The sequence below is a fragment of the Mus pahari genome, chromosome 17 (assembly GCF_900095145.1).
Source record: "Mus pahari chromosome 17, PAHARI_EIJ_v1.1, whole genome shotgun sequence".
Lineage (NCBI taxonomy): Eukaryota > Metazoa > Chordata > Mammalia > Rodentia > Muridae > Mus > Mus pahari.
Genome location: NC_034606.1, coordinates 44,578,013 through 44,596,946, shown reverse-complemented (window position 1 = coordinate 44,596,946; position 18,934 = coordinate 44,578,013). Strand labels below are relative to the sequence as shown.

At 52.3% G+C, this 18,934-nt stretch overlaps 1 protein-coding gene across 6 annotated transcripts in view; it reads left to right on the top strand.

The window, feature by feature from the left end:
• The first annotated feature begins 2,107 nt into the window (after nt 1–2,107).
• Nucleotides 2,108–18,934, top strand: part of LOC110334729 (casein kinase I) — a 36,576-nt gene continuing 19,749 nt past the window's right edge. For 3 of the 6 annotated variants that reach the window (XM_029548072.1, XM_021216591.1, XM_029548073.1), the window contains exons 1-2: nt 15,189–15,311; nt 18,302–18,389. In XM_029548072.1, coding sequence (XP_029403932.1) covers nt 18,314–18,389 — 76 coding nt within the window. In that variant the 5' untranslated portion in view covers nt 15,189–15,311; nt 18,302–18,313. Of the gene's footprint in view, nt 2,127–15,188; nt 15,312–15,635; nt 15,653–18,301; nt 18,390–18,934 lie in introns of those variants that run through there. The other 3 variants (XM_029548070.1, XM_029548071.1, XM_029548069.1) reach the window with 3 other exon arrangements.

The following is an 18,934-nucleotide window of genomic DNA, read 5'->3' as shown; positions in this document are numbered from 1 at the left end:
CCGCCTGCCTCTGCCTCCCGAGTGCTGGGATTAAAGGCGTGCGCCACCACCTCCCGGCTTATTTATTTATTTTTAATGTAAAAATTATTCAGATGATTTTGTTGGAGTTGTTTGGGTTCTTTGCCTGTATGTGCACATGCACGCCGCCATGTCCATGGAAGTCGGAAAAGGGTGTTAAATGCCCTGGGTCTGGAGTTGTAGATGGTTGTGAGCCGTGTTGGTGCTGGGAATTGAACCTGAGGCTCTGCACGGGGAGCCAGTACTATTAACTGCTGAGCCACCGCTCCTGCCCCAAGGGGCACTTGGTGGTGGTGGTGGTAGTGGTGATGGTGATGTGGAGGGGTGAGCACGTTGAAGAGATACATGGAAAGAAAGAAAAAAAAAGAAAAAAAAAAAGAAAGAAAAAAAAAAGAAGAGATACATGGGGGTACTTGATATAGAGCATGGAATGATGGGATATGATGTTTGGTGTTGGGGTTTTAGAGAACCAGCTGTTTGCCAGAGATATTCACTAAAGCATGTCTGAAATGTCCCTTTTTCCTTCTGGGTGTCCCCAAACTCAGTCCTTCTGCCTCAGCCCCTCCAAGTGTTGCTGTTACTACCACACCTACTCAGAAAGCCCACACCAGCAATTAAATGAATTGGTAGCAGAGTCCTCTATGGGAGTTTCAGCCCACACCTTCCCTCCCTCCCAACCCCCACCCCTGAGCCTCTAGCAGTCACCCCAGGGTCTTCTGGGTCCTGAGAGGTTCGCCCTGCTACAGGAGGGCAGGCCAGGCTGTCCCCACAGGAGGTGCTTCCCGAATCATGGATCTCCTTTGAGGCTACTGCAAAGAGCCACCACCTCCCAGTGCCTTTAGCCCAACCGAGGCCCATGGCACTCTTGGCCTAGGGGCTGGTTGACCTTGGGACAGAGCAGTGCTTCTCTGACCCCTTCTAGTCATGTGACTGGAGAAGGGGCCTTTCAGGCCTTCATTTCCTCCTCCCAACTCAGGGACATGTAGCTCTTCCTCCCGCTGGCCTGTGTATGGGCAGTGAGGGGCTCTGCAGGCTAATGGGGACTTTTCAGGAAGTGAAGGCTGTGGAAGATTGCTTGCCTCACGTTCACAAAGCCCTCAGCACAAGAGCAAAGTAAAAGAGCTCCGAACAATGAAATAAGCCCATCCGAGGTTGAAAAGAAAGGGCCGAACAAGCCTCATCATGCCTCCACCTACCCAAGGCACCAAGGGCATTTTCTTCCCTGTGCACAAATTGTGTTTTGTTTTCAACTGTGACTGTGTCTACATCCTGCTTTTAATTCCCTTAATATTATAACATTTCCTCATATTATCATAAGCTGTTTGTAAACATACCCTTTGATGCTTGCATAACAATCCTTTGTTGCATTTGGCTATTCAGCAATACCCCAGTTTGTTAGACATTTAGATTTGCTTCAGTTTTTACACACACACACACACAAACACACACACACACACACGCACAATTACTTGTATTGCAGATGACTTTGTTAAGACAGAATTCGGAAAACTTGGCTGGTCCAAGGCAAACACGGGTTTTTTAAAGCTTTGGGATAGCTAGCTCCTTTCCAAAAAGAGCTCTTTACCTGAGCCACCTGTGTAGCGATATGACTGTAGGAACATTCTCAACCAGGCGACCTTTACCCAACCCACAGGGTTCCATAATCCCGTCTTCCCCGGAACCTTTAGCAGGGGGAGGCGGGATAGGGGAGAGTTGGGGGGTAGGGAGCGCGTACAAAGAAGAAAACGCACTGGGAATCAGATTCCTGCTCCCTGCCCCAGCTAGCTTCAACCTAGAGTCTGACGGCTCCACATTAACAGGGGAGTGGGTGGAAGGAGGAGGCAGGGCAGATGGCCAGGAGCCCAGGCACGCAGGGCGTGAGTGTGGACAGAAGTGTCCAGCACCTCATTCAAGAAGCATGAGAACCACGAACCCCCAGGGCTGGGAAGCCGGGGCGGGACCGGGAAGTCGAGGGCGGGGCTTGGGTGACGTCATGCCCCGCCCCCTCCGACTCCCTCCTCCGGGGCTCGCGGCTGGCGAGCGAGTCCTCTCCTAGAGTGACAGGTGTGCGCGTCTTCGAGCCGCGGAGGCTGACCTCCCTGCATCAGGTAAGTCCCACTGGAGAAGCTCAGAGGCCAGGCTTGGCAGAGCCTGGAAGGAGCCGGGTGCTGGTGGTTCCAAACTCCTCTCTGGTCTCTTAGGCACACTTACCTGAACTTGAAAACGTAGGCTTTGGAGGTATTTGCGGCTCGGGAAGTTAAGCCGGAAGGAGCTGGTCTGAAATACTTAAACCACAAATACATTATGACTGGTTTATATGATGCTCTCTTTAGAAGTGTGCACTTGAATGACTATTTGTTGAACCGAGGAAACTAGGGACGATGTCTTCGATGTTACTGAGACCCAAACTGAACTGCCGTGGGATTTGGGTGTTATGTCCTCGCAGTCTTTCTGTGCTGGGGGCGGGGGGGGGCGGTGTTTGCGCGTCGTTTCCTCATACTGTATTTACAGTTTCTATGTCTTGCTTTTCTCTCAACATTGTATAAGCATCTTCTGCTATTACTCACCCCGGTATCTGTGTGTAATCATTCTTATTAATGGCTGTGTAGTGTTACAAATGAGGGATGGCCAGCAATTGGGCGCTTTTCTGAATCCCAGAGAAAGGAAGTGAGGGGGAGATGAAGGTAATGTCTGCATTCGGAGAGCAGAGATCAGGAGCCCTATGCTCACCCCCCACTCCTCCGGACAGTATGATCTTGGGAAAGACCACCTTCCTCTGAGGAGTAGGAGAGCTACTTTCCCAAGTGTGTGAGTGAGGCTTAAAGGTGCCGTACAATCGGAGCCTTGGACCGGGAGAAGGTGCTGAGGGAGGTCTCCCAGAATGGAGGTCTCTGGTCCCGAACAGATGGACAGGCCCCAGGAGGGACAGTGTAGGACCACACTCTGTGAGGCAGACACAGTGTCCCAGAGGCAGGGTCAGCAACCACCAGGCATGTAGAGTCAGCCTCTTGGTATGAGCCTAGGGGAGAGATTCAGAGTGGAAGAAAAGAAGGGGAGGGTACAGGAGGGGGGCTGTGTGATCAACTCCAGAGCAGAGGCCACTGGAGGCTAAGATTTGTTCAAGATTCCTGTGGGCAGGGTGGTACAAGTTTGTGATCCCGGCCCTGCAGAAGTAAGGGCTGGAGGATCAGGAGTTGAAGGTGATTCTCTGCTACAGCTTGGGCTGCATGAGTTCTTGTCTTTAAAATATCAAAAGGTGCAGGGCAGTGGTGGAGCACACCTTTAATCCCAGCACTTGGGAGGCAGAGGCAGGCGGATTTCTGAGTTCGAGGCCAGCCTGGTCTACAAAGTGAGTTCCAGGACAGCCAGGGCTACACAGAGAAACCCTGACCAAAGGCAGGGGTGAGGTGAGGTGAGGTGTGTGTGTGGGGGGGCTGGATGTGGCTAAGTTGGTAAAGCGCTAGCTTAGCTTGCATGAAGCCCCAGGTCCTTGCACTGCTCCAGCCTCTAGTGGCGGCTCAACCCTGTAATCCTAGCACTCCAGATGTGACGCAGAACTGGATCAAAAGTTCAAGGTCAACCTCAACTACCTTTTGAGTTTGAAGCTAGTCTAAGATACATGAGACTTTGTCTTAAAAAAACAGATCCAAGGGTGGGGCTGCAGAGCTGGCTCAGTGGTTAAGAGTACTGGCCGCTCTTCCAGAGAACCCAGGTTCAATTTCCAGCACTCACTTGGCAGCTTAGGACTGTCTGTAACTCCAGTTCCAGGGGATATGACACCCTCGTACAGACATACATGCAGGCCAAACACCAATACACATAAAATGATAAATAAAATCATTAAAAAAAGACAAAAAACAAAAATCAAATTCCATATGGGGCGGGTGCCAGTGAGATGGCTGCAAAGGTAAATAAGTCATTGTCAAGGTTGAACGTTCCAGAATCCACTTGGTAGGAGGAGAGAGCTGACTCCTGACCTCCATGCAGCCTGCTGTGTGCACGCACACAGGATCTCAGAGCTAGACTGGAATAAGAGTGTGTCAAGGGTGAGTCAAACAGGAGTCTCTACTTCTGTGTGAAATGGGTCTGACAGCTCCCAGATGCATTCACTACCTGTCAGTGCTTAAGAAGCCAGGCCTCCTTGTAGCCAGTTTTTGTTACATTGTTAACTTTCTGCCCCTCCCCGTTTACTTCCTATCACTAGTTAGGAAAGAAAGAAGGATAGAGGGGAGAGAGAGCTAGAGACCTCTGAATTTAATTTCTTCTTGTTTCTTCTTCGAACATGACTCCTAACAAACTGCGCACACACCCTGAATGATCAACAACCACACACCATGCCTGTCGAGGCCCTAGCATTTATATACCCTCTAAAAAGTTCCCAGAATTCCAAGAGTCACACAATCGCAGAAACTATCTGCAGCTGGCAAAACCATGCCTCTGCTAGAGCACGGGACAAATCATAGTCAGCTGCTGAGAAAAATCTGAAGCAGCCCTGTATCCCACACCTGGGATTAAAACAGAAGTACGTTCTTATACTATTTCTGTTAAAGAAAGCAAAACTCTAGGATTCTCACTACACCTCCTACTCTGGGTCAACTTCTAGTCGTGCACCCCACCCTGCCTCTCCCCTTCTGAGCTTCCTAACAGGCTTCAGATGTAAAGTAGTAGAGGACTGGGATGGGGGAGCTGTGGCTTCCTGTTAGGGTCCGCAGCTACATCCCTCTTCACCTCCCCTGCCCTGCAGCTGCCCTCCGAGACTTTGAGCTTTCCTGTGATCTGCTCCACTGTGCTTCCACAGATGAGGAGCAAAGGCTGAGAACCCTGGGATAGCACATAAGTGTCGGGAGCCTGCAGTTAGGGCTCACAGCCCATCGGGTGTTCCTTTCCACCTGGCCTGATGCCTTTCCACCTGGTCTGATACCTCTGATGTAGGTAGCCAGGTCCCCTTATACCTGGGAATTGAAGAGGAGGCATGCTCTGCTATGTGAGAGGGCATCGTCTCATCATCCACAGACAATAGGTTTCATTTTGTAGCCACAGGGGTTTGTTTGTTTGTTTATTTCCGAGACAGGGTTTCTCTGTGTATATCTCTGGCTGTCCTGGTTCTTGACCAGATCAGCAGAAGAGAAGTAAATGGGTCTCAGGCCCAAGGCAGGGGCTTGATTCTGAGTTCTGGACTTCATGGACCCTCTAGATGTTAAAAATGTGGCTGTGGCTGTGGCTATGCCCAGCGGTGGTGGCACACACCTTTAATCCCAGCACTTGGGAGGTGGAGGTGGGAGGAGGATTTGAGCTTGAGAGTTCCACGCTGCCTTTAGCTGTAGGGCCTGAAAGAGGTAATAAATAACAAAGAAGAGCAACAGAGCACCAGCCGTGCCTGGCTACCTCCTAGCGTCCCTTACACCAGTGTCAAGGTTGGTTTTGTGTTTGTTTCTTTTTTCTTTTCTTTTTTTTTTTTGTTGTTTGTTTTTTTCTTTTTGTTTGTTTGTTTTTTGGTTTTGTTTTTTATTTTCCTCTCAAGGTTGGTTTTTAATTGTTGAGACATAGTCCAGGCTTGACTTGAGCTGAAGATGCCGCTGAACTTCTGATCCTCATGTGCTGGGAATGCAGGCCTGTGCTACCATGCCTGGTGTATGTAGTATTGGGGCTTGAGGCCAGAGCTTCCTGCATGCTGGCAAGCACCCTACCTACCACGTGAACTCCATCCCAAGTCTGAAGTTTACTCTTGTGCTAGGAATCGAACCCAGGGACTTGGTGTTGCTAAACCAGGCGCTTTAGCATGGAGAATATCCAGCTTTCAAAGCAGTGCCATGAAATCGGGACGTTGTCAAATTACAGATAGGAAACTGAGGCACAGAGTAGTGGACTGGCCCAGAGCACAGCCAGGATCCAAAGCCAGCTCATCTAGTACCAGGGTGGTCCTCTCTCTATGCTGGTTGCCTCTTCTGGGAGAGTGTTTCACCTGCATGTGTGTTTGTGCACCACATGTATGCCTGATACTGGCAGAGGCCACAAGGGGGCATCAGATATCCTGGACCTGGTGGGTAATGGTGAACAGCTTTAATGGAGGTGCTGGGAACCAAACTCTCAGTCCTTTGTCAGAGCAGTGAGTGTTTTAACCACTGAGCCATCTCTCTAGCCTCACAATTTTTAAAACATTTATTTGTTTAATGTGTGTGTGTGTGTGTGTGTGTGTGAATGCCACAACATACATGTGGAGATCAGAAGACAACTTGTAGAGTTAGTTCATTCCTTCCACTAGGAGTTCCACAGATGGGACTCAAAGAGTCAGACTTTTTACCCCTGGGTCATCTCACTGCCAGGATATTTCTGAGACAGGAAACTAAGGTTAGAATGATCCTTTAATCCCAGCCTCCCAATATGACCTGGAATAGCCAGTGAAGAATTTGTGTCCGCACATACATGTGGCCTGCGTGTCTGCCTGGTGAGAGTACTTTGAGCATGAATTTGATATATATATTATTTTTTTTAAAGATTTATTTACTATATGTAAGTACACTGTAGCTGTCTTCAGACACTCCAGAAGAGGGATTCAGATCTTGTTAAGGATGGTTGTGAGCCACCATGTGGTTGCTGGGATTTGAACTCTGCACCTTTGGAAGAGCAGTCGGGTGCTCTTACCCACTGAGCCATCTCACCAGCCCCGAATTTGATATTTTTTATATACATGCTCACAGCGTATAAATTCTGCCAGGTTGGCGAATGTATTATAAATATTGCAATAGAATACATATGGTCTGGGAGATGGCTTTGTTGGTGAACTGATTGCCATGTGGATGTGCCGTCTGAGTTTAAGCCCCAGTCAGGGGCAGCTGCTATCATCTCTATGTCCAGTGACAGGGAGACAGATCCTTAGGGCGTGATGGCCAGCCGCTCTAGACAAACTGGAGATTTCTAGGTTCACTGACAGACACCATGTCAAAATTAAGGATGGCGTCCAAAAGGAGATGGTTCTCAACAGAGGCAGTAAGACCAGCCTGGGAAGAAAGGAAGAGAAAAGAAAAGACATACTAAAACTAACAAGGTGGACGGCGATGGAGGAAGAGCGGTGTCAGCCCCTGGCCTCCACCCGAATGCTCACTCAAGGGAACAGGTTCCTGCATGCACATGTAAATAAGTAACATCCAGAAGACCAAGTTGGAAGCTGCATAAGAGCTCAAGTTGTGTTTTTTCTATCTATCTATGCTCACCGGCTCTTGCTAGGTGCAGAGGCTCACCCGTGGACACAGCTAATTTTGTATTGTTTGTGTGTGTGTGGTTCTTGTTGTTGTGTTTTTTTTTTTTTTGTTTCTGAGATAGTGTCTTACTATGTAACCCTGGCTGGCTTGGGACTCGTTACGTAGACCAGATTGGCTCCAGACTCATAAGGATCTTCCCTGGTTCTGCCTTCTGAGAGATGGGCTTCAAGGCATGCGCCACACTCAAGGGACATGGCTACCTGAGTGGCCCACACGGGAGCAGAGGCAGAGCATGCTCCAACATGGGTCTATTAGTTCCCTGGGCTTTCACAGAGTTCCTGAATGTAGGCACTCAGATTCTCATGAGCTCCGTGAGCCTTGACGTTCTCCCTGGACACAAGTAGGGACTCTTGTCTCTCGTGAGCTTGTCCTTCTGCTCAGAGGACAGCTGCAGAATCAAACCAAATGCCTGAGAAATGTCCAAGGGGCAGCCAGGCATATTGTCTATCCCATACATGCCCACTCTGGCACTCCCCCTGCCTCTCTTCCCCAACCCCGATCTGCACGCAAGGTTCTAAACTGTCCTGAGCAATCTATTAGAGGCTTCTGGGGTTGTTGGAATGTGTGACCATCTGTGTGAGAGTGGCTCCTGCTTCCCGGGAGTGGGAAATGACTGAAGTAGTGTGCTTGCTGGGTTTACCCAGATTCCTTCTTCCTTTGCCTCTCAAATCCTACCTTCTTCCACTGAGCTCCCTTCCTCCCATCACAACGCCAATGCTCTGATTCTCTGTAGACACGGGTTGGGGGGGGGTAGTCTGACTGTGGGAACAAATCAGAGCTGTGTTTGGACAGTCTTCCACTGCAGGTTAAGAATAAACAGGGCTGGATATGATGGTACACCCACAGTCTGAACACTCAGGAGCCTGGCGAGAGGTGTCCTTGAGTCTAGGACCATCAGACCAGTCTGGGCACTGGGGTGTAACACAGTGGCCACACTAACTTGGTGGGACAGTGGATGTCATGGATTGCCCTGGGAACAGAGCAAGAGCAACCCCTCTCTAGAATGTTCTCTGGCTACTCTTTGCCCGTCTTTGTTATTTATGATGAGCCCTGTGGTTGATCTTCAAGTCTGGGTAAGCAGGTTGGAGTGGACCTCTCAGGTCCCCTCAAAGGAGCTGGCATCAGGAAGTGTTTGTGGACAGGCTTGTGGCATGGCCAGAACACGAGTCAATGAGTCACGGAGCTGAGGAAGAGGAGAAATCCTTCTTCATGCTCATCCCAAGCCCCAGATAATAAGTGGTTGTGAGTCCCTGGGAAGGAGAGCCTCACTTCCCAGAGAGCAGAGGAGGCGCGTGCTTGGAGGCTATGGACAGCCTTACAAGCAGTGGGCAGGCACTGCTCTGCATGGGTTAGAGGGTTAGGGAGGTGACGAGGCGGGGCGAGGGAAGGGTGAAGGGCCTTTGGGGTCTGAGGGAGATGTTAGAGTTTCTTGTGGTGAGTACTCCTGGTCCCTCTGGAAACTGATGGCCTAAAGGAGCCCCACAGCTGCTCCGTAAGGTCTGGCCCAGCACAGCAGGCTGACAGAGAGCCACCGGGTAGTGTGTGTATGGACACACACACACACACACACACACACTGCCCTCAAGGCCAGAGGTATCAGATCTCCAGGAGCTAGAGACAGTTGTGAGCCATCCGATGCGGATGCTGGGAGCTGAGCTCTGGGAAGAGGTGCGTGTACCCGCTGAGCCATCTCTCCAGCCCCAAGGTTTCTCTCTCTTGCAGCTTATGTTCCAGGACATGGAAAACAGTCTTTCCCACTGCCTCAGTAGCGTGAAGAAAATAAAGCAGGCTTTCTTATAAAGGACAGAGAAGAAGCCCACTTGGGACTGACCATGCGGCTGGGGGCTGGAGAGAGAGCTCAGCAGTCTAGCACTTGCTGTTCATGTCGAGGACCCGGGTTCAGTACTCAGTGTCCACCTGGTGGTTCACAACCATCGATGGGCACACATACATACATGCAGGCAATACATACTCACTCATACACATAATAAATAAATAAATCTTAAAGAAAAAAGTCCCTATTGGTGCAGGCCTGGATTCTCAGGTACTCAAGAGACAAAGAGGCTTGCATATTCAAGGCCAGCCTGGGCAACTTAGTGAGACTCTATCTCAAGACGAAAGGTAAAGAAAGGTTCAGACTCTAGCTTTGCCAGGCCCTAGGTTCAACTCTACAGTACCAGAGGTGGGTGAAGAGGAAAGTCTTTAAGAAGTGACTTGAAGAGCTGGGCGTGGTGGCTCACACCTTTAATCCCAGTACTCGGGAGGCAGAGGCAGGTAGATTTCTGAGTTCGAGGCCAGCCTGGTCTACAAAGTGAGTTCCAGGACAGCCAAGGCTATACAGAGAAACCCTGTCTTGAAAAAAAAAGAGTATGGGGCAGGTCACTCCAAGCAAAGACTCTGAGGTACACAGAAACCATTACGTGAGGTGTGGAACGGGGCCTAAGGTACTTAGGAGTCAGAGTACCATGGCCCTGAACAAGTGTGGATGGATTTCTTTTTCATTTTTGGGGTGGTGGTGGTTTGAGACAGGGTTTCTCTGGCTCTCCTGGAACTCGCATGTAGACCAGGCCGGCCCTGACCAGGCATAGGACTCAAACTTATGCCTCCTGCAGCCAGGCCTCCTGGCTCTGAAGGAGGAGCCACTATCAGGGGCCTGAGCTGGTTGGCTTATTATGGGATTACCAGCAGCCTGCTAGAAGAAAGACCCAGCTCTGCCTGTCTGTGGCTGGAAGAACACACACACACACACACACACACACACACACACACACACACACACACACACGCACACAGAGGGAGAGGGAGAGGGAGGGAGAGAGAGAAAGAGAGAGAACCTTGTGGAACATCTAGGGACCAGGCTGGCAAATCCCTGGGAGAACACTCTTCTAAGCACGGATGAGTGAGATTCACTTCACCTGGTATAGCGCACAATACTAAAGGAACCCTCGTTAAGAGACCCTGACTTAAGTCAACTCTCTAAGAGCAGGAACATGACCTACAACTGCTTCCTACTCAGACCTTCTTCTGAACAAAGCTGTTTTTGTGGCTTTGTTTATATTTGAGACAGGGTTTCTCTGTGTAGCCCTGGCTGTCCTGGAACTCGCTCTGTAGACCAGGTTGCTCTCAAACTCAGAAATCCGCCTGCCTCTGCCTCCCAAGTGTTAGGCTCAAAGGTGTGTTCCCCATACAGCCTATTTATGGATTTTCAATCTGCTACACTTTACAAATGGGGCCTGGAGGCTTTAAGGAAGTTGCCTAGGATTATCCGGTTAAAAAGCAGAAGACTCAGTATTTGAACACAGCCTCCTTCTTTCTTTTGTTGTTGTTGTTTTAAGAACTTATTTTTAATTTTTAATTGTGTGTGTGTGTGTGTGTGTAGGGCAGTTATGTGCCCAGAGTACGCATGCCCGCAGAGGCTAAAAGAAGTGTTGGATCTGACAGTGGACTTCTCACAGAAGCTGCTGGTATGAGCTCCTAACTGCTGACCCATCTCTCCAGTCTCTTGGTTTTGTTGTTGTTTGAGACAGGGTCTCCACATGTAGCCCTGGCTGTTCTGGGGCTTGCTGTGTAGATCAAGCTGGCTTCAAACTCACTCCTGCCTCTGTTTCTGAACTGCAAGGAAAGCTGAGCTTTACTTCACCCACGCCCAGAAGCCAGCCTCTTAAAGTCACAAGGACTACGAGGACTCCTGGTTCCAGCTCCCCAGCCTCCTTGGACATCAGCCTGGAGGGATGGAAGTCAGTCAGTGGAGGGAAGGAAGGGAGCCTCTGGCTGGCACTCCACAGATCTCTGACTGGGAGACCAGACTTTTAAAATATTTATTATTACTATCGTCGTTGTTGTTGGTTTTTTGAGACAGTTTTTTTTTTTTTTTTTTTTTTTTTTTTTTCTGGATGTCTTGGAACACCCTCTGTAGACCTCAGGCTGGCTTTGAGGTTAGCGGTTTCACCTGCCTTTGCCTCCAGAGTGCTGGGATTAAAGGTATTTATTCACCGCCATGACTGGCTAAAATGCTTATTTTTAATTTAAAAATGTTTATGTTTATGAGGGCTGGAGACAGGACTCTGGTGGTCCTGACCTGCTGAGCCACATTAGTGCTTTAAATTTACATTTATTTATTGTGCGTGTGCCATGGCAGGCAGAGAGAGGATGCATGGCTGAAGTCAGCTCTCTCCTTCCGCCAGTCGGGTCCCAGGAAGCGGGTTGTTGGGCTGGGGGTGGTGGTGGGCAGGGGCCTGTACCACCTCCCTCCCCGGTTCTGGAGTTGCTTCTTTATGGGATAGTTTGGAGCAGGAGCTAGAAAGAGGATGCCCAGGGCTTAGCCCCTCGCAAGCCTGGTTGAGGAAGCTTCCTGGTAGGTCACTCTAAGTCACTCACTCTCTGCTCTGGAGACAGATGCATTTCATGGGACGGAGCAGTGTGGTCTGTTGCTAGGGCCTGATAACAGGGGTTAGCTAATGAAGTGTGTGTGTGTGGGCGGGGGGGGGGGCAGAAGCCTCTTCACGTCCATTTTCCCATCAGCTATTTATTAAACGCATACCAGGTGCCAGACACTATTATAGATATTCGCAGCACAGTGGAGGCCAAAATAGCATCAACTCCTCGCTTTCATGGACCGAAGTCCTCTAAGTGGGAGACGGAAGATAAACAACAGCACACCCAGAGTGTGTTATATAGCACTGAGTGTTTGTGGGCGACAGAGTGCAGGAGTCTGGGCTCCCGGATGGATTTTATACAACTGACTTTAAATTTTGTTTGATGCTACGTGGGTGGGGCTGCGTTGGTGCCACAGAGCCCATGTAGAGGTCAGAGGACAACCCTGTGAAATTAGTCTTCTCCTGTCTTTTTTTATTATTATTATTTTAAAAGATTTATTTATTATTATATCTAAGTACACTGTAGCTGTCTTCAGACACACCAGAAGAGGGCTTCAGATCTCATTACAGAGGGGTTGTGAGCCACCATGTGGTTGCTGGGATTTGAACTCAGGACCTTCGGAAGTCGGTGTTTTTAACCACTGAGCCATCTCTCCAGCCTGTCTTCTCCTGTCTTAACATGGGCTCTCAGGCTCCAACTCAGGTCCTGAGGTTTTTTTTTTTCCCCTTGATCAGCCATCTTGGCAGGGCAGTGATAGGATTGTAAGTCAGGAGACAGGGAAGCCTTCTCTTGAAGGCCTGAGCATGGACCCTCCACCCCCCAAGAGCATGATGAGCACGTGGCTCTCAGGAAAGTGTATGAGGCAGTTGAATAGCCAGGGTCAGGGTCAGGGCCAGGGCAGGAGGTCATAACAGAGAAGCACCCAGATCATCCAGAGAATCATAGGTAGGGACCTGCAAGGGAAGGTCATTTTTAGGACCAACCTGAACACTTGCTAAGTCAGAATGTCCATAGTCAAGAGCCCAGTGCCTCGGCTAGGTCCTGGACTCACCCGCACTGTGCTGGGTGTCTAAGGCTGTGCCTGAGTCCCTAGGCCAGTGCTCTAGAGTGTCCAGGAGTCAGGAGGGCTATGAAAGTAAGAAACAGTAGGAGTGTCCAGCTCAGAAAGGAGCAGGGGGTGGGGGAGGGGGATCTGCTCCTGACCACTCAGAACTGTCCAAAGCTGGTGTGGCTTCTGGTGAGCTGGGTTTGTCTGCCTGCGTTTTGTGGGTGAGCGGAGGGTAGACCGGGGAGAGGTGCCATCCAGCTACACCTCTGGGCTTGAAAGCTGGAAGTTGAGGAGGGGAGGATCTTTGAGAGGAGCTGAGGGCGGAGCCCTTGCCTGTTAGAATGATGCAGGATTTCTGCTTGGGAGAAGTCTCCCTCCTTCCCTCCCTCTCCTCCACTGGGTTTTGCGTCACGGCTGTTTCCCCTTAGAGCTCAGCTGCAAAGCTCTGTAGAGGACTCACAGCTTGGACTTGTGAGGGTGTAGGAAGGAAGAGGCTCAGGCAACAGGCAGCTGTGTGGGGAGCCTCCTTCCAAGGGGGGGTAGATTTGGGAGAGGGAATTTAGGAAGGTCCAACCATCCTGTACTCCTGTGTGTGTATGTGTGTGTATGTGTGTGTATGTGTGTGTGTGTGTGTGTGTGTGTGTGTGTGTGTGTATGTGTTGGGACTTTTAAGACCAGCTACCCCTGGATACCCAGCAGAGATTCTATAGCTGGAGGGTGTGGGCTGGGGAGAGATTGCAAGTCCTGAAATGGAGGGCAGGTGACAGGATGAGGAAGGGAAGCTGGGACAGTGGACTCCAGAGGGAAGATTTGTTCCAAAGGACCTGCGATGACCAAGAAAGGGAGGAGAGCGACTTTAGGCAGCTGAGTTCCATCACCCTTGATCCATACCCCCGAGTGAGGGCTAAGGTACCTCCAATTCCCTTTCTGGAAACCACGGAGTGAACATCATCAGTTCTGTCTGCTGTCCTCACTGGAGAGGGTTAAATGAGCTGAACGCCTCTCCTGGTGCTGCAGTAGCAGAACAGGCCCACATTTGGAAAGCCGGGCCCAGGTTGGAAGGTTTGGGTGGTAACATTGCTAGGAGGACACTGATGTGTGCTGTGTTCTGCTCAGTCTTGCCAGGGCCCCACAGCCTGGACTCTGACCACCGAGGCTGACCGCTGTCCAGACCAGCCGTCTCTGGTGGGGATTTGTGTGCCCTGTGTGGCCAAGGCTTCACGAGAGAATGTGGGCCTGTCATACAACATCTGCCAATTGTGAATCAGTTGACAAACGCAAAGCCAAAAAGCACCAAGCAAGCCATGCTCAGTCCACCATCTGGCTAATGGCCTCTGCTCCGGCAAAGGTGCTACAGGGAGCCATTGCCCGGTTTACCGGTTTACCGTCACAGAGGCCTCTGGGGCCAGCTCCTCCTCTTTCTGCTGCTCTTCTGATGGGCATCCCCAGGACTGTCAGATGAACATGGCCATCTCGCTGGGCTGTGTGGGCCTGGGCAGATCTTTTGGCCTCTCTGGGTCACAGAATCCTGCCCTGTGATAGGACCTGGTCTATAGGTCTCTGGCAATCTCCTCGGCCTCTGGGAGAAGATGCAGTTATTATGAAGTGACTCTTTCTGAGATGGGCTTCCGGGGTGATCAGAGGTACTATGTCCACAGTAACAGTTGTGTGTGTGTGTATGAGAGAGAGAGAGAGAGAGAGAGAGAGAGAGAGAGAGAGAGAATGTGTAGGTGTGTCATAACTTGGAGCTTTGCATGACCCACTGTAAATATCATCATTTTAATAGCCTTGTGCTGGGACCTTCCATGGCGGAGCTGGAAGCTGGTGGGAAGCCTTCATTAACTCTCCCATGACCTGGGAAGGCTATGGTCCTCCTTCCTCGTTTGCAGTTAAGGAAACCCAGGCCTTGTTTGGGGGATGACTTCGCTGAATGAGCACCTCTGGGTCCCTGACTCACGTATGAGTTCTTGGTGGGGGCAGGGGGCTCAATGGTAAAACTACATTGGGATCTGAGGGACTGTCACAGTGGATCTGAGTGGTAGAGAGGGGAGCAGAGAAAAGTGTCTGCCTTGAGTTTTCTCTGGCCATACATCCTTGGTCCTTGTCCACGCCCCTGCCCCTCCGTCCCTATGCTTTATCCCTAAAGCTCCTGTCCAGTGTTCTCTACAGCCTTCAGGCCACAGAACCCTAAATCTCTTTTGCAGTGCCAGGAGTCTCAGCTGATTCTCTCGGGGGTCCCCGTAGCTTTGGCTGGAGATAGGGCAAGAAGGCTGGAGTATAGGAAATCTTAGTTTTGTGTGCCCCTTCACCCAGGGTGGCAGCGTCAGAACCCGCTCCCGGGGGCTGCGGGCCCTTTAAATCCTCCGGGGCGGCGGCGGCGGGCGGGGGATGACATCAGCGGGCGGGCCCGGGGCTCAATGGGAACCGCGGGGACGCGCGCGCGGGCAGGGAGCGCGCGAGCCGGCGGCGGGGGCGGGCGGCGGGAGGCGGCGGAGCGCGGAGCCTGAGCCCGGCCGGGCCGAGCGCAGCGCAGCGGGCCGGGGAGAGGCTGGCGCGCCCGCGGCCCGGCGAATCCTCTGGCATCCGCCCCGGCGGGCCGCCCCGGCGCGGTGAGCATCGGGGGCCGGGGAAGCGGGGTTCCCTCCGCCTCTTTGTGTTTTCTTTTTGCGCGAGCGCGGGGCGGACACGCGCGTCCGCGCAGGGCTGGGGGCGCCGCCCGTGAGGACAAAGGCGCGGCCGGGGACGCGGAGGGGACGGGTGCTTCGCAGGCCGCCGGGTGCACCGAGGCGGCCCGGGGTTGGGGCGGGGGACCTGCGGCAGGGGCCTGGCTGGGGTCCCGGGGGCGCTCGGGTTCCGGGCCGGCCTCGGCCCCTCCTCTGTGCCCTGGGCTCCGGGTCACCGAGACCGTTCTCACGTAGGGTGGTGGCGCGCGGGGGTCCTAAGTGATGGGGTGCGTGGTCACCCGGGCCACCGGCTTTGTTTTCCTTTGTGGCGAGAAGAAGGGAGGGGGGTTATTTATCGCTTGGATTCTCATTGCGGTGTGCGAGACAGCCTTGTGCTTCAAGCTTCTGAAAGCTGGGTGCCTGGGCGCCTCAGAGGCAGGGCTGCGACTTAGGCCACCCCTCCCCCTACTTTGTCCAGAGTTTGCCCACATATTTCTTAGCATAACCTCCCCCTGGAAAGGGGGTCTGGAGAGAGAGAAGTGGGCGCAGTTCCAATGAATACTTGCGTTTGGGACGCCTTTTCTAGGCTTAGGGTATTCCTTCAGTTTTTATTCTACTGATTCATTGACCAGGGTCTTGGCCTTGTGGAAAGGTGGGTGGTGTGTGTGGCGGAGTGACACGGGACTGCCCATGTGCCCGGCTGCTTGTAGTTGTAATTTTTCTAACCAGCTGAGAAGTCTTGACTCCTCATGGCCACCCCCCCTATTTTTTTTTTAACTTTTTTTATTCCCCTCCCCCACCCCTCCAGTAAGGGACAGAGTGAAGAATTGGAAAGCTACTCTGATTCCCTGAAGAAACCCCCTACCCCGAAGTCGATTTCTTGGGGTGGCGGTGGAGGGGGGCTTTTAAGTGGAGGAGGGCTGGGACATGCTAGACTGACTCCCTCCAGGGCTCTGGTCTCCGGGATAGGGAGACCCCAGCGTTGGCGGGGTACTGCAGGATTGATGATTGTGCTGAGAGCTGTGAGTGAAGAGGGGCTTGGGGGTCATGTGCAGTGTATTTATGTAAAACTCCCAGACAGAGGGCACTGGTATTTATATAACCTGGTGTGGGTATTTATGTAATATAGGATGCAGTATATTTATGTTCCTTTCCTAACCTGTGGCTTTCCCAGATGCCATGTATGGTCTCTGAGTCGGCGTTAGTGGAAACCCGGCTTGGGGGGGGGTGTTTGTGAGTACACAGCCAGCCCCCCCCCTTTCCTGTAGGGATCCTAAGTGTAAACCTCTACTCCCATGTTCCCCTTGGCGTGTGCCCTTAGCAAGCTGGACCATGTGTGGACCTGTGGTGCCAGGCTGGTGGGTTTTCTGCAGATATGCAGTCCTGCTCTTGGCAACCAGGGCAACTCAGCCATGTGGGCAAAGACCCATGATGGAGAGCCCAGAGTTTGGCTGGCACCCAGCGGCAGCCACTTCCTTGTGGCCGGTGGAAGGACAGTGGTGGCTCTCTGGGGGCTAGTGCTAGGCTAGGGTCTCTCTCAGCTCGGCTCTCTCGGCTCTTGGGCTGATGGAGGAGCCCTAGAGAAGGTCTCCTGGTTTTTCCTTCCAGGCCTGGTAGCTGGGGGCACAGGGAAAGGGGCTGCACCACCCCCCCCCCCCCAAGCAAGCCAGCAGTCACTGTCTCACCGCAGGGTTTTGCTTCTCAAGCCTGGAGTGAAATAAGGTCTGGGTAGGAGGCTACCAGGTGGGCCAGCCAGACCCCTGTTTGGTCCGAGGCGAGATGTCTGCCCTTGGCTTGCTTCTGTAGGGATGGTAGCAAGACTGCTCCGGGCTCGGGTTCCCATCTGCCAAAGGAGTGCCCTCTTGTTCCCTCGCACCAGCTCATGTGTAACCAAGCAGAGGCACCAAGGACCCAGTCTCCCCGTTTCATAGTTTACTACTTCCTGTCTCCCCATTCCCCCAGCAGCCCAAACTGCCCCCCATTCATGGAGTCTTCTATTTTGTTGGTCTGGAACACAGGTACCCAGACCTCTACCACAGAGGGATCCCTGCCATGGTCCAATCCTTGTTATCCATGGGCTTGGGGCCTCCACCTCACCTGAGGAAGGAGCAGGCTATGCAGCTGAGACCCACAGGGACGGGACCCGTCTCAGGAAACCCTACCTCCCGGTCTTCAAGGAAGTCTACCTTGAAGTCTGAGAAGTGGTTCTCTAGGGCCCGAGTAGAGCCTGAGAGGCCTTGGGAGGTACCTTGCCTTCCTTCTCTCAGTGGGAGCAGGCCCTCTCACGTGGAGCCTGCTGGAACTGGCCAGCGTAGCCCTCTACAAGCAGCCTGTGGCTTTCCGAGTCTTGTGGTGTCAAGGCGCTGGAGGTTGGAACTTGCTGACGGGCTATTATAGTTTTCAGGATGGGCTATTTCCGTGGACCCTGTTTCTCCCATTTCCATCAGCTTCCTGGGACCCGGGATGTCCCTGGGGTATCTTAAGTGTCCCCAGCGTGTATGCAGAGTGTACAGCATTTTGGAGAGAGAGACTTTTGGCCTTTTCACCTGTAAGGATTGGTGGAGATTCACTGCTGAGCACAAGACACCCTGTTGTTAACCCTTTGTCCTTGATTTAGGGCCTTAGCCCATTGTAGCCAGCCTTCCTCTGAGGAGGCTCACGTTGGAGGAGGGTCTGCTTGGCGTTCCCTTCCTGGGCTTTGGCTCAGAGCCCATCTTTTCTGAACTAAGTGAAACTTGTTCTAAACCTGCCTCGGCCGTGCCCAGGTGTGTGGGCATGAGGACGACCTGACACCTGACTGCCCTTGAGCTAAGTGAAGCCAGATTGCTTCCCAGACAGTGGGAGGGAGGAGGAGCTTGCCAGGCGTGGTGGAGGAAGGGTCTGGGCCCTCTGCTGCTGGAGGTCCTGCCTCTGACCTGTTTCTGCTTCTCCCGCAGCAAGGTTGAAGCATGGAGCTGCGTGTGGGAAATAAGTATCGCCTGGGCCGAAAGATCGGCAGTGGGTCCTTCGGAGACATCTACCTGGGTGAGTAGCTGGGTTTCTAGCTGTGGCCCTTGGGGGCGGCTCTGGGATGAGGAGGAGGGGAAGAACTTGGGATCTGGGGGCAGGACTTTGCTCTGGTCGCCTGGCGTGGCTTACAAGCCTCCAGGGTCATCCCAGATCCAGAAGGAAACTCAGGTGGTCTGGGGAATGTCTTCCTTCACAGCTGGACAGCCAGGGCTCAGGAGGCTGCAGGAGCAGAGGAGATATATTTAGCAGGCTTCCAGCTGCCGCTGACCTGGGTCTCCATGGGGCATGGGAAAGCCCTGGCTGGGTTGGCACCCCCTCCCCTTGGGTCCTGGCAGAAGGATACTGATGGATAGAAAATGCTTTGGCTGTCCTGGACCCCTGGAGAGGCTCCCCGGAAGTCCAGGCATCTCCCTTAGATGTGGCTTTCTGGAATGCAGCCTGGGCCTCTTTTGGAATGACAGAGGAAGGATCTCATCCCTTTGGGAGCTCCCTGTCCCTGGATGTGCTCTGATGTCACTTGAAGCAGATTGCTGGCATCTCAGCCTCTAGTGAGGGAGAAA